At 64.2% G+C, this 12607-nt stretch overlaps 6 protein-coding genes across 6 annotated transcripts; 2 read left to right on the top strand and 4 right to left on the bottom strand.

The window, feature by feature from the left end:
* Positions 1-31: 31 nt before the first annotated feature.
* On the top strand, positions 32-801 carry JCM10292_006286 (uncharacterized protein; the record flags this gene model as incomplete). Its single annotated transcript, XM_076649827.1, has 5 exons — positions 32-119; positions 188-253; positions 335-429; positions 512-580; positions 646-801. 5 exons carry the CDS (start codon positions 32-34, stop codon positions 799-801), a joined length of 474 nt encoding a protein of 157 aa, XP_076504642.1.
* Positions 802-888: 87 nt separating this feature from the next.
* Positions 889-2114, bottom strand: MAK32 (Mak32p; the record flags this gene model as incomplete). The annotated part of the gene is made up of 4 exons (XM_076649826.1): positions 889-1023; positions 1080-1151; positions 1210-1727; positions 1787-2114. 4 exons carry the CDS (start codon positions 2112-2114, stop codon positions 889-891), a joined length of 1053 nt encoding a protein of 350 aa, XP_076504641.1.
* Positions 2115-2684: 570 nt separating this feature from the next.
* On the bottom strand, positions 2685-6575 carry JCM10292_006284 (uncharacterized protein; the record flags this gene model as incomplete). The annotated part of the gene is made up of 10 exons (XM_076649825.1): positions 2685-2738; positions 2800-2863; positions 2924-3172; positions 3233-3446; positions 3501-5730; positions 5792-6007; positions 6083-6113; positions 6183-6206; positions 6271-6373; positions 6485-6575. The coding sequence occupies 10 exons, from the start codon at positions 6573-6575 to the stop codon at positions 2685-2687; spliced, it is 3276 nt and encodes a 1091-aa protein (XP_076504640.1).
* A 344-nt stretch (positions 6576-6919) lies between these two features.
* On the bottom strand, positions 6920-8757 carry JCM10292_006283 (uncharacterized protein; the record flags this gene model as incomplete). Its single annotated transcript, XM_076649824.1, has 9 exons — positions 6920-7011; positions 7085-7209; positions 7323-7398; positions 7460-7599; positions 7664-8193; positions 8256-8354; positions 8440-8469; positions 8579-8668; positions 8755-8757. 9 exons carry the CDS (start codon positions 8755-8757, stop codon positions 6920-6922), a joined length of 1185 nt encoding a protein of 394 aa, XP_076504639.1.
* A 416-nt stretch (positions 8758-9173) lies between these two features.
* Positions 9174-10777, bottom strand: JCM10292_006282 (Mob1/phocein family protein; the record flags this gene model as incomplete). Its single annotated transcript, XM_076649823.1, has 6 exons — positions 9174-9206; positions 9305-9674; positions 9776-9869; positions 10012-10044; positions 10113-10384; positions 10722-10777. The coding sequence occupies 6 exons, from the start codon at positions 10775-10777 to the stop codon at positions 9174-9176; spliced, it is 858 nt and encodes a 285-aa protein (XP_076504638.1).
* An 84-nt stretch (positions 10778-10861) lies between these two features.
* Positions 10862-12424, top strand: JCM10292_006281 (uncharacterized protein; the record flags this gene model as incomplete). The annotated part of the gene is made up of 8 exons (XM_076649822.1): positions 10862-10930; positions 11005-11079; positions 11154-11219; positions 11287-11435; positions 11498-11592; positions 11650-11827; positions 11902-11969; positions 12051-12424. 8 exons carry the CDS (start codon positions 10862-10864, stop codon positions 12422-12424), a joined length of 1074 nt encoding a protein of 357 aa, XP_076504637.1.
* Positions 12425-12607: the final 183 nt, after the last annotated feature.

The raw sequence follows: 12607 nt of genomic DNA, 5'->3' as shown, positions 1-12607 counted from the left end.
GCGCTCTCGCAGGGCCCAGACGCAAGCTACGATGAGCTCGGGCGACGAAGGACCTCGCACCGGCGGCGGCGACGACGACGTCTCGCTCCCAAAGGCCACCGTAAACAAGCTCATCCAGGGTGAGCCTCTCCCCTCTGCCGCTCCACCGCCCCACCGACAGCTCTGACAGACGCGTGCACCGTGACAGAGCTCCTCCCCGAGGGCTACACGGCGAACAAAGAGGTCAAGGACCTCATCGCAGAGTGCTGCAAGGGTCCGTCCCCCTCCTCTCCCCACCTCGTCCCGTCTCGAATGCCCGTCACGCATCACTAACGAGTCCTTCCTCCCAACACAGAGTTCGTGCTTGCCATCTCGTCAGAGGCGAACGAGATTTGCGAAAAGGACTCGAAGAAGACCATGCTTCCCGACCACATCGTCTCCGCCCTCAAGGTCCGTGACCGCTCGGCGCTTCCTCCTGTGCTTTCATTTCCCGTTGACCAAGTCCCTGACACCGCTTCACCGCCGTGAACAGGCTCTCGGCTTCGAGGACTTTGTCTCGGGGGTGGAGGACGTCCTCAAGGACCACAAGGAGCTCGCAAAGGTCCGTCTCTCCGCTTAGCTGACCGCCCACATGCCCGCCTTGCTCAACGCTCGTGCACGTAACAGGGCGAGAAGGCAAAGAAAGCCAAGCGCGCGGCGGGCAACGGCATGACCGAGGAAGAGGCGCTCAAGCTGCAGGAGGAGCTCTTCAACAAGAGCCGCGCAAAGTACGAGGCGGGCGGTGCGGGCACGGCGGATGCACCGCCGGCTGCGGAAGCATGAGGAGGAAGAACCTCGCACGGCCTGGAGGGATGGACGAGCCGCTTGTTGTGTCTGTTTCATCTATGTTGTATTGCGACTGTCGCCCGTCTATCGTGCTCCTCCGGCCTGCCGCGCCTGCATCTCTGCAAGCCGGGTCGCCGGATCAACGCCGTTCCATCGCTCGGTCCCGTCCTCGCCGAGCTGCATCTTCGGCAACCCGAACTGCTCGATGACGAACGAGGCCTGCGAGACGACGGTGTCAGTGCGGCAGATTCGCAAGGGTGCGTGTGGCTACGCACCGACACTGCCGCACACTGCACTGCAGCGACGAGGTCTCCCGGATACCGCACGAGTCCTCCTATCAGCCCGCCCTGTGTGTGCATGACGATTCAGCGCCTTGTGCATCGAGGAGCGAGAGACACTGCGCACCAGGAACGAGTTGCCGGCGCCCGTCACGTCCACCACCTTGCCCGTCGCGCGCCCATCCTCGTACGAGTGGTACGCCGGGACCCACACGCCCCGCTCCTCGCCCCTCCGCACCGCATACGCGCCGAGCGGTCCGCTCCGGATCAAGACGACGTCCTTCGCGCCCGCGTCGAGGAACCTCGCTGCAATCTCCTCGATCCCTGCCCGGCCTCCTCGCGCAACCTCGGCCGTCGACCAGCCAAAGAACGCGCCGGCCTCTTCGTGGTTGGGCGAAAAGACGTCGATGACAGGGAGGACTGCGCGCAGCGGCTCGAGCTCGTCGGGCACGCAGCGATCTGGGATCGGCTCGTACACGCACTGCGGGCGCCAGTGGGGCGTCGAGTTGAGCGGCGGAGAGAGCTGCGACGTGATTACGCGGGCGCGAGTGGGCGAGCAGACGAAATGCAGGTACTGCGAGGTGCGCATGCGAGGGGGAAGGTCTTGCGGTTCGAGGCGGACGCGCGGCGTGAGGTACTCGAAGTCTGCGAATCGTCCCTGGATCAGCTGAATATGGCAGGAGGGCGCGAAGAGGGGAGCGCACCTCGATGCTCGCCCGTGTAGAGGTTCAGCGCCCTCGTCGTCGGCGCATCCGGCTTCTCACGGTACACCCACATCTCCTTGCCGTACGTCTCGAGCTCGCGCTCGACCTCGGCGGGCCAGTCGTACCCTCTGTCGACGAGGATGCCGACTCGCGCGGCGGTCAGCCAGACGCGAGACCCGATCACGGCGTACGTCCCGCCGCCGCCGATGATGGCGTCCTCGCGCTTCTTGACCGTCAGGGAACCGTCGGCATCCTGCGTGCGCCACTCGAAGCGGTCGAGGATGAAGAGTCCGAGCGAAGCGACCGCGACGGACGAGTCGGACGACATGGTCGCGAGCGGTTCTTTGAGTTGCTGATTGCGAGGCTACACCGCCGAGCTGACCCCGCTCGACTGGATTCGCGCTGTGTCGCGCGCGCTCGCGATAGGTGAATGCGTGTGGGGGAGAAGCGATGAAGCCGACGGAGGTTCTCGCAGCGCAATCGACTGCGCGTGAAGGGGATTGATGCGCTGCTATTCGAGCTGCAAATAGCGTCTGACCCTTGTCAGGATAGCGAGCGATGTCTGCGAGGGACAAGGGTTCCGTCGTCCGTCGACTGGGGAGGCGGTTCCATTGCTTCGGTGTCCGCCAGCTAGGCCAAATGCATTGACGGCGTCGTGATTCTTTCGAGACAATTGACGGAACGCTAGCAGCCGCGGGAAGCGATTCGTCGCGCGGGAGGCGGGGTAACAGAAGCCCTCCTGAGATCCTCTTCCTGAAAGCGAACAGCGAGACAGTATGCGTGCATTGCGTAGGCGAGCGGAACAACAGAGGACAACGACGGCGACGGACGAGAGTGCCGAACTGCGGCACAGAGCGTGAGAGAGAGGGAATGCTGGAGAGATGAGCAGGAGAAAATGTCACGACTCGAAGTCGAGAAGACCGGCAGCTTCGTGCACGTCCTTGAGGTAAAACTGCAGCTCGTGGATGTCAGTACACAGGCATCCCTGTCATCACGGCTTGGAGCGAGCGCACCCCGGGCAGCCGCGTGCCGACATTGTCGATCTCGTCCTGCGTCGCGATGATGAGCCAACGGCGGCTGCGGAACGCCTGCCAGGTCAGCTTCGTCAAGAGTTCGAACGCTCGACACATGGCGCACATCTGCGGATACTCGGCCCTCCACGCGCACGCGAGATGCTGCAGCTCCTCGAGGCCGATCTGGCGGTGCTTGGACGGGTAGACCTCGGCGAGCTGCTCCCAGACTGATGGATTGTACGGCGCCTGGTCTTTGTGCATGGGGAAGACGAGCGAGGTGCTGCTCGTTGACGGCGGGCGAGACGGCGCGAGAGCGGCGAGTGGGAGTTGGTCCTGCAGGAGGAGCGAGTGCAGAACGACCTTGGCGTATCGACTGCACGCGACGAGCGCTTTGAGCAGGCAATCGCAGACAAGAGGGAGAGAGACACCGTACCGGTCAGGCAGCGGTTCCATTTGGCGGTGCAGGGCGCGACCTTCGGTATCGACTGGAGCGCCGAGGGTGGAACCGGGCAAGAGGTACTGGAGTGGCACCCACGGGAACTGCGACCGCAAGCAAGAGTCGTGCGCACGCGGTGCCTTGATGCAGAGGTTGGTGAGGGCGCCCGGCGCCTGGATGAAGGCACTGGGCGTGAAAGTGAAGGCGGTGACTGCGAGTGCAGGCGATGAGCCAAAGAAGCGGAGCAAGCAACGCAGGGACGCACAAGGACGCCAGAAGCGGCGCAGCTCGCGCTTGCCATCGTCTCCCTGACCATAGACGTAGAACGCAATATCCTCGTTGATACGCAAATGATCGAGCTGAAGCTTGATGGGCTCGCTCGGAAACTTGCCCAGTGTCGCGAGCTCGTTGACGTGGACGAAGACGGCGCGGACCGAGTCGCGCACCGAGTCGGCCTGCTTGACACCGGGCACACTCGTCAGGAGGAGCTGCAGCGCCTGGTAGTCGTTGACCTGGGCGCGAGCCCGCTTGTCGACGCCGGCGCGCGCCTCATCCGGGGGCAGGACAACGAACGCCTCGCGAGCGCGACCTTCGAAGTACATGTCGTCGTCAAAGTGCTCGACGCCGTTAAGCGGGTCGCTACCGAGACCGACAGACCAGAGGAAGCGAATCTTATCGACGTCGGAGATGACTTCGGGCGGGTAGCGGACGGTCTCGCCGCGCGTGAGCAACGAGGGAAGTTTCTTGTTGGCGAGCAGGTCGCCATTGAGCTTGACGAACCCGCCGACGGTCGTTGGGCGGGCGACGCCCTGGTTGAACGGGTCGTGGGCGCGCTTGGCCTGCGCGCCGCTCCCGTGCGACGATGTCTCGTTCGACACGGTTGGAGACTGACGCGAGCGGTCCGGCGACGTGGGCGACTGGGCGACACTCGTCGTAGACGGCTTGCGAGGAGGCGGTACCTCGCCGACTCTGCGAATTTTCAGCTTAGCGAGCTGCTGCGCCTGCGTGAGGACCGGGGGTGACATGTCGGCCTCTTCCTCCTCGTCGTCATGGACGACGCGCCGCTTCTTGCTCGTCGGCAGAATGTCGGACGAGGTGCGCTTCTGCCCGACGGGCTTGGGCGGAGGACGGCGCGGCAGCGTTGGCGACGCTGCCTTGCTCTTCTTGCCCGCTGCGCTCGCATCGACGAACGTTGTCTTCGTGACGACCTTGGACACCTTGGCGGGCTTGTCGGACGCGACTTGGTGGTCGTCTTGCGAAGGGCGTTTGTGCGGTCGAGGTTTCGTCGCGCTTGGCGCGGACGACGTCGAAGCCTTGTTGTGTGGAACCGCCGGCGTCTGACCCGTCTTTGTCGACTGGACGGCCGGCGCCGGGGTAGGCTCGACTGATGCAGTGCGTGACGCCGGCTTGGCCGTTGGTCGCGCCTTGACGCTCTGCGCGAGCGGAAGCTCGGGCTCGCTGTCCTCATCGTCGCCGAAGCCAGGCGCTGCACCACCAGCCTGTACCGCGGTCGGCTGCGGCGGGGCGACCGGCGCGGCGGCTGCCACTTCCGGTGCGGGTGCGGGCATCGCCTCGTCCTCGTCGTCCTCGTCCGCGAAGCCTTGCATCGGCTGGACCTGCTGCATCGGCGCTGGACCCGCCTCCTCATCTTCCTCGCTCTCGGCAAAACCCGACGGCTGGACGGGCGCAACGGCGTCGATCCCCTCGTCCGAAAGACCCGCGCTGATGGGTACGGCCGCTATAGCCTCGGCGAGGCTTGCGGGGTGCGGCCTGGTGAAGCTCGTCGACGAGTCCTCTTCCGGCTCATCATCTGACGAGCCGGCGAAGCCGTTCGCCTGCTTGGCGGGAGCGGGAGGTGCAGGCGCAGCAGACGGCGGACGCGAAGCAGTAAGTGATGGGAAGTAGGCGCCTCCGGCCGTATAGTCGGCGTCGGCGTCGTCATCGCTGTCGTCCGCAAATCCATGCTGAGCAGCTGCAGCCGGCGCGGAACCGGGCGCTGCAGGCTGGACGTCGTCGTCCTCGTCGCTGTCGTCTGCAAAGCCGAGCTGGGTCGGGAAAGAAGGGAGCTCTGGAGGCTGAACGAGCGGGACGAGGTGCGGCTGGTCGCCGTCCTGCGTTGTGTAGTCATGCTCCTCCGTTCGTGTTACGGCGCCAGATGCGCCAAAGCCGGCCATCTCGTCGTCTTCGTCGTCTGAGCCTGCGAATCCGAGCGCTTGCGACGCGTTAAGCACGATCTGCTGCTGCAGTGTCGGCTCGGGGCTGCCAGAGTAGTCGGAGGAGACGATGAGGTTGCCGTCCGCATCGTGCTTAGGCGGGGGCGTAAAGCGGAGGCCGCTCAGACCTTTCGGCGCGTTGGTCGCGAGGAACTCGTTGTAGGCGTCCTGGTCAATCGTTGAGTCGACAAGCCGCGAATTGCGGGTTTGGCGAGGGGCTTTGGGCGGACGAGCGCCTGAAGTGCCGGGCGCGGGCGAGGCGCTCGCGACCGAGTCCTTGCGCTGCAACAAGCAAGAGCCGATCAGTCGCAGAAAGCGCAGAGGTGGAGGCGGAGCGCCCGACCTCGCGACTTTGCGTCTTCTCCTTCGCCTTGCCCTTGCCCTTGCCCTTCCCCTTCGCCGGCGCCTTGTCCGCCTCCGTCTCCTTCTGCTTGCCCTTCCCTTTCCCCTTCCCCTTACCCGTCAGCACGTCGCCGACAACCTTCTTGGCCGCCGCCTTGGCCCACTGCTTCTCATCCCGGAGCCACTCGTCGTTCTGCCGCTTGGCCTGCGCCGCGACCTAGTCCGGCGACGGTCTGGACGGGTCGGCGCGCCGGATCGCGCGCAGCTGCTGGTCGTACGCGTTGTGCCACACAGCAAAGTTGTCGCGCGGCTCCCACGAGTTCCTGCGCGAGTGGGAAGGAGGAAGGGGTCAGCGGACGGTCACGCTGAGGCGCGGAAAGCACTGCACGCACTCGTCGTCGCCATAGCCCTGCCATCTACGTGCAAGGGACGGGTCAGCCGCTGCTCATGCAGCGCAAGGAGCGCGCAGTCGCAACGCACTTGACAAAGTAGCGGAGCTCGTAGCGGCGCTTCTTGTTTGGCCAGCTGCTGCGGTCGAGCGAGAATTCCTCGTTGTCGTGCAGGCGGTAGTCGAGGATGCTCTCTAGCGATGAGGAGAACGCGCCGTTGACGGATTCAGCGGAAAGCGGGAAGTGGGGCGAGCGAGATCAGCGTTCACTGAGTCGAGATGCGGGCAAGAGATTGCAGGGCGCACCGACGTAGAACTCATCCGCGCCGAGCGGGCCCTGCTCGACCTCGCCATCGTCCATCGCCGCCGTCGTCAGGAGCGACGGGTCGATGCTCATTCCACAGAGCCGCAACGACCCAGGACGCGTCGACTCGGGTCACAGCGAGTTGCTGAGCTCTTGTGAGAGCTTGCGCACGCTCGCAGGCGCGCCGGAGCGGCGAGGCGCGGGTCGAGCGGGGAGCAAGGCGGGACTTGGGGCGCGTAACGGAGCGAGATGTCAACCGTGCACGTCTCGCAAGTGAGGATCTGCGAAGCACAGGGTGCAATGCGAGGACTACTACAACAGGTACATTGACCGCCGAGAACAACCATGTCTATGTATGGAGGAGACGCCGAGGGATGGACACGCTCAGACGGCCGCGGCCGTAGTGGGCGAGCTTCTCATCCTGCGACATGCCTCGTCTATGCCCACCGTCCCAGCAGCGCCATGAGACCCGCGCCGAGCAGCAGGAAGAAGACGGAGGACGCGACCTCCGAGTTTGACGCCTCGGCCACTGCAGAAGCGGTTATCAACCAGGTCAGCATTTGCTGCTGCGGCGACAGACAGCAACAAGCAGGGGGACGCACTGTGCTGGTCAAAGACAAAGTCGTGCGCGAGGCACTCGACCAGACCCGCCCAGAGGAGGATACCCGCAGAGGTCGCGTCCAGCACGCCGCTGACGATGTTGGCCGCCATCGACTCGGGGTTGTACCTGCAAAGGGAGAATGCCTATCAGCATGCGCCCTGGACAACTGAACCAAGCACTGCAAGCGACACAGGCGATTCTGACGCTTGACAGTACGGGTCTGTCAAAGAGCAGCTCACGTTGTTCGAACTCCGAGACCAACGGCGATGCCCAAAGGCGTCGTGCAGGCGTAGATGACGGCGGCGATGTATGGCACTGCATGCGTATGGGAGGTTAGTGTCGCATAGCGGGGGAGAGACCGGCCAAGGGGACGCACCATAGTTGTACTTTTTAGGCAGCGGCAGGAGCGAGAGCCGACTGCCGAGACCGATGCCCTCGAAGCACTGGTGGAACGTGAGGACGGCAAGGAGCGGACCGAGGTTCTCGCTGACGGCGAGCGTGAGGCCGATCACGAACCTGTCGAACCCCGACGCAGGTCAGTGGCGTTGCTCGCACGGGGCGGGGGATGGCCAGCACGCACGAGTGGAAGAGTACGCCTGTCTCGAGGATGGCGACCCCGATGCACTGCGCAAGCGCGCCGTCGCCAATCGAGTCCTCGCCGCCCTCGAGGTGCTCGTGCGCATGCCCCTTGCCCTCAACCGCAGCCTCGAGGTCTCCCACTGCGCCATCGTCGGCGGCCGACGACGGTGCAAGCGTAGTCTGCCGCGACTTGACCTGCTCGATCGCGTCGGCGCCTTCGCGCGCCTCGACCGCCTCCGAGCCGGCAAGGGGTGCGCCCGCGCTCGCGAGCGCCGAGCCCGTCGCGGTGGCTTCGGGCGCGTGCGTCCCGTGCCCCGTGTGCGACACGCTGTCGTTGCCCTTCGTGCGGTGCGGGTCGTGGTGCTTGAGGCCGCGCTTGGCGAGGAACGAGCGCCCCATGCGCGTCGCGATCAGCTCGAGGAGGAAGATGGCGAAGACCGAGGCGAGCGCGATGGCGGGCGCCCAGGGGTAGTCCTGCCATGCGCCCGTGAGGCACTCGGACCCGAGCGCTTCGAATGCAGGCGTCATGAGCTGCGAGAAGGGCCAGCAGCTCAGTAGACTGTTTTGGACACGGTCACAAGAACGGGACGCACGTGGATGAACGCCGTAGCGAGAATGACACCCGATCCAAAGTACTTCAACGCGTGGTAGACCATCTCGGGCATCCTGAGGCTGCTCCGTCGGCTGAAGATCTGTAGGGCACGAAGGCGAAGACGGTGTGCACGCTCGTCAGCCTCTGTGCGGCGCGGCAAGGACTTAGTCGACGTCTGTACGCACGGGGAAGAGCGTCCCGATCGCGCTCGTGACCTGCGGAGGGAGTGTCAGCGCTGTGAGCTTCGTAACCAGAGGGCCGGCCGGATTCCGCAAGCAAGCGCGAACACAGCAGAGACGGGCGAGGTGGGGCCTCGAGACGCACGAGAATGATGAAGATGGCGCCTACGCGCAGGCCCAGCTGGCCATCGTACGGCGAGCCGCTGCCGCAGACGGGTTCAGCGTCAATGTCGGCCTGAGGAGAGAACGACAGTTGTTGAGGCGCGAAGGCGTCAGCGAGGGCGAGCATGGGCGCGCATGGCGAGCAGAGAGTAGGCGCACCATGATCAGCGTGCGCTCGGGGGCCGGGGCGGTGAGGGCGAGCGGACTTGGCGAGGAAAGAGGTGGGAACCGCTGCGGTCGTCTTGCGCGTGGACCTGCTATTTTTCGACGACCCGGCTCTTCTCGGGCTGACTCAGACAGGGCGTGACAGGATCTGACAATACACAGAGATGGCGACACGAGATACGAGAGGGGCAACGGCCATGCAATGAACGACGAGAGACGAGACGAAACTGCGTGAGAAGGCCGGTGACGAGGGGGAATCGATGCAAGGTGCCCGCATTCGCTGGCCTGCGCGAATTGCTATCAGTCACAAGCTACCATGACGAGCTGCGCCAACTGCAAACATCCCTGCGAGAGCTGCAAGAGGAGGAGACGAAAGCTGAACGCCGGAGCCTGCCGGCGAACAAAGTCGACCTCTACGCCTCGAGGATACCCAGTCCCCGCCAAGCCTGTTCAACGCGGCTGTCAGTAATTGGCGCGTGCCACCACCTCCAAGCGTCTCATCGCGACGCGGCGAAGCGTGGAGGAGAGGACAGCGAGAACTCACATCCATCAGGTCGCCGATGACGAAGGGCCAGCCCTCCTTGGGCGCGCGGCACTCCTTCGGCTCGAGCAAGTCGAACTCGCGGCCAAAGGTGAGGAAGTGCGCAAAGAGGCTGTTGAGGTGCCCCTCCATGCTCAGGTGCAGGTACACCTCGTAGTGCGCGTGGTACAGGTGCGCAAAGATGCGCAGCAGCTGCGTGTAGATGTGCCGCGCGACCGAGGGAAAGTTGGGCGAGAACTCGCGCCCGGCCTTGGTCGGGAACACGGCCTCGTCCTTGATGAGGCCCTCGACCCACGTCAGGACGTAGTCGATGTACTGCGGCGCGGGCAGCTTGACACGCTTGCGGTTTGCGTCGATCCACGTGTAGTCCATGCTGTGGGGAAAAGGTTGCTGTCAGTGAGATCTTTGACTTCGTGTCATCCCACGCCTGGAACGGGCGTCTGGCACCGGGCTCGAAGCAGTAAGCAGACTCACCCAGGCCCTGCCGACATGGTGGGGTTGTTCTCGACGGTGCAGAACTCGGTCACGACGGCGTAGAAGAGGTTGAGATTGTTGAACAGGTCGACGACTGCAGGAAGCGAACGGGACTTGAGTACGGCGGTCTCTCAGCTCGTGGGGCATTTCTCCACAGCGTTGGCAACGCGACTGTCCGAGCAGATGATAGACTTCGCGAAGGGATGTGAACCCTTCGTCAGAGCGAACGAACTCACGGTTGACGGCGACCCATTCGTTCACATCGACGTCTGCCCAACGAACCCGAGTCAGCATGGTCCACCAAGCATTCCACCGGTCATGTCACATGTCGACGCACACTTGGGAAGCGCGACGATGGTCTTGAAGTTGCCCTTGACGAGCGCCGCCTTGACGAACGGGTAGCAGAGGTACAGGCGATCCTGCTGCTGCCCGTTCTTTGCGCCCTGCCCGTTCCCGCCCGCTCCTCGAGGCAGAGGTGCGTTCGAGTAGCCCTGGCCGGGCGCAGGCTGTTGCTGCGGGGGCTGGCCCTGGCCGGGAGCGCCTTTCGGAGCGGGGCTGCGGGCGGCATTGTTGCGAGCGCCGATGCCCATCGACGAGAGGAAGGACGACCTGCGAGTCGCGAGATGTCAGTGAGCTCGTACGTGGCATCCAGCTCGCAGCGAGTCGAGGGTCGAGGCGTGTGCGGGAGCTAGCGCGGTGATGAGGCGGGGAGACGACGCAGCGGGCGACGCACATTTCGCTGCGGCAAGAGAGGGAAGCGTCCTGCGCCGAGTTCTGGGCTGCACCGAGCAGACTGCGCGTGTCTCGCGGGCAGAAGAGCGTTGAGGCGGCGACAAACGCGCGAACCGACGCCTCGCGCCGCGACAACCAAGAGCGGGTTCGCCCTTTCTCCACTCGCTGTGGTCAAGCCTGCCTTGGCCGCGTTGAGCTGCTTCGAGAGTTACACGGCCGAATCTGCTCCAGCTCCCCCGCCGGCACGGAAAAGTGGTGGACCTGCCGCATCTTCGGCACGTCCTCGAGGCGCTTCTGATCGCTCGCTCGTCCTCTTGGCTTCCTTCCTGCGTTCTGCTGCCGGTCGCTGTCACGATGTCGGTGCTCGTGCTCTCCGGAGCAGACGTCTCCAAGCTCACGGCTTCCGTCTCGGCTCAGGCTGTCGTCCGTTCCCTATGTCCCGACCCCCACTTTCGTTTGAATGCGTGCTCATCGCCGCTCTGCTGCACCTGCGACAGTGCGCCGTGCTGGGAAAAGCCATGTCGGCCATTTCGAATCACCAGAGCAGCGATCCTGCCATCCAGAACCCGCAGGTCCGTCTCGGTTCCTCCTCGCTCTGCTCGGCAACTGTCGGACTACGCGCTGATTAGCCTCACTGCTCATGCAGCGCATTGCGACGGATTCGGACTACTACAAGAATCTCTACATGCCATCGAGACTCACGACGTCCGAGGTACCTGCTCGAAACTCGACCTCACCGTTCAGACTTCAGACTTGTGTGCCGACACTTGCATCCGCAGGGCTCGACTACCGCCATCAAGATTGTCGGCGTGCCCAAGCCGGCATGTCCCATTCCTGGGCTGCCAGCAACCACCCTCGTATTCGACGAGTCGACGGGGCTGACCCGCGCCGTCGTCAATGCGGCAGAATTGACCGGCATCCGAACGGCGTGCGCCTCTGTTGTTCCCGTCTTCAGTCACGACATGCCCTTCCTAATCTCCTGCTGTGCAGCGCCGCCTCTGCCCTGGCAAGCAAAATCTTGGCCGATGCTTCCGCCGGCAACCTCCTGGTCTTTGGCTCGGGCACCCAGGCGTACTACCACGCTCGTACGTCGTTCTATCACATTCTGGAGCCCCCAGTTTGACCTGAAATGCTTCGTGCAGGCCTCATCTTGCAGCTCTTCCCGTCCATCGGCTCCTGCACCTTCATTGTCCGCAGCAAGTCTTCCCGCGCGACGACAGTTATGGCTCGGCTCGTGTCCGAGTTCGCCTCGGTTGCTTTCGATCTGAGGACTGCCGAGACGAGCAGCGAGGCGGTCAAGCAGGCCGACATCATCTGCACGTGCGTCGCTTGCGAGGCGCGCACGTCCTGTGGCTCGTCTCGAGGCTGCCGGCTTACGCACACGCTGCCCGCAGCTGTGTACCGAGTACCGCACCACTATTCAAGGCAGAAGACCTGAAAGCAGGCGTGCATATCAACGCAAGTGAGTCGCGGCGCCCGTTCCCATCCTCGGTCCTCACTCGTCAAACGACGCTCAATAACTCACCCTGCGATTCCTCGCCAGTCGGCTCCTACACCCCTTCCATGCAGGAGTTCCCACCATCTCTCATCTCCCCCGCCACGCCCTCGACCTCGCCCTCGTCCCCTTACATCCCCACCGTTCTCACCGACTCGACGCCCGCCTGCCTCGCCGAAGCCGGCGAGCTCATCACCGCGCAGATCCCCGCCTCGCACCTCGTCGAGCTCGGAACGCTGCTCGACCCGGCGAGCGGCGAGGTGCGGCGTGACGCGGAGACGGAGGAGCGGATCGGCAAGCTGAGGGAGCGAGGGAGGAGCCTGTTCAAGTGTGTCGGGATCGGCGGGATGGACGTCGCCATCACGAAGCTGGTCGTCGACGAGGCAGAGAGGCTCGGACTCGGCGCGCGCGTGGCGTTCTGAAGGATGCGCGCCAACGACTCTCTGAGGAAGTGACGGCAGAAGGGATAAACGAGGTGTTGCAAACAGGGAGGACGAGGACCAGACCAAAAGACCACTAGCACTGTGACGGCAGGAGCTTGTACACGACGGTAGACCAGGAGTTTGCGAGACGAGAAGGAGGCGAGAGAGAGGAAGGAGGAGGAG

Source organism: Rhodotorula paludigena, assembly GCF_050403205.1.
Source record: "Rhodotorula paludigena JCM10292 DNA, Rt_paludigena_JCM10292v1_ctg28, whole genome shotgun sequence".
NCBI lineage: Eukaryota > Fungi > Basidiomycota > Microbotryomycetes > Sporidiobolales > Sporidiobolaceae > Rhodotorula > Rhodotorula paludigena.
This window is presented reverse-complemented; position numbering and strand designations above follow the sequence as displayed.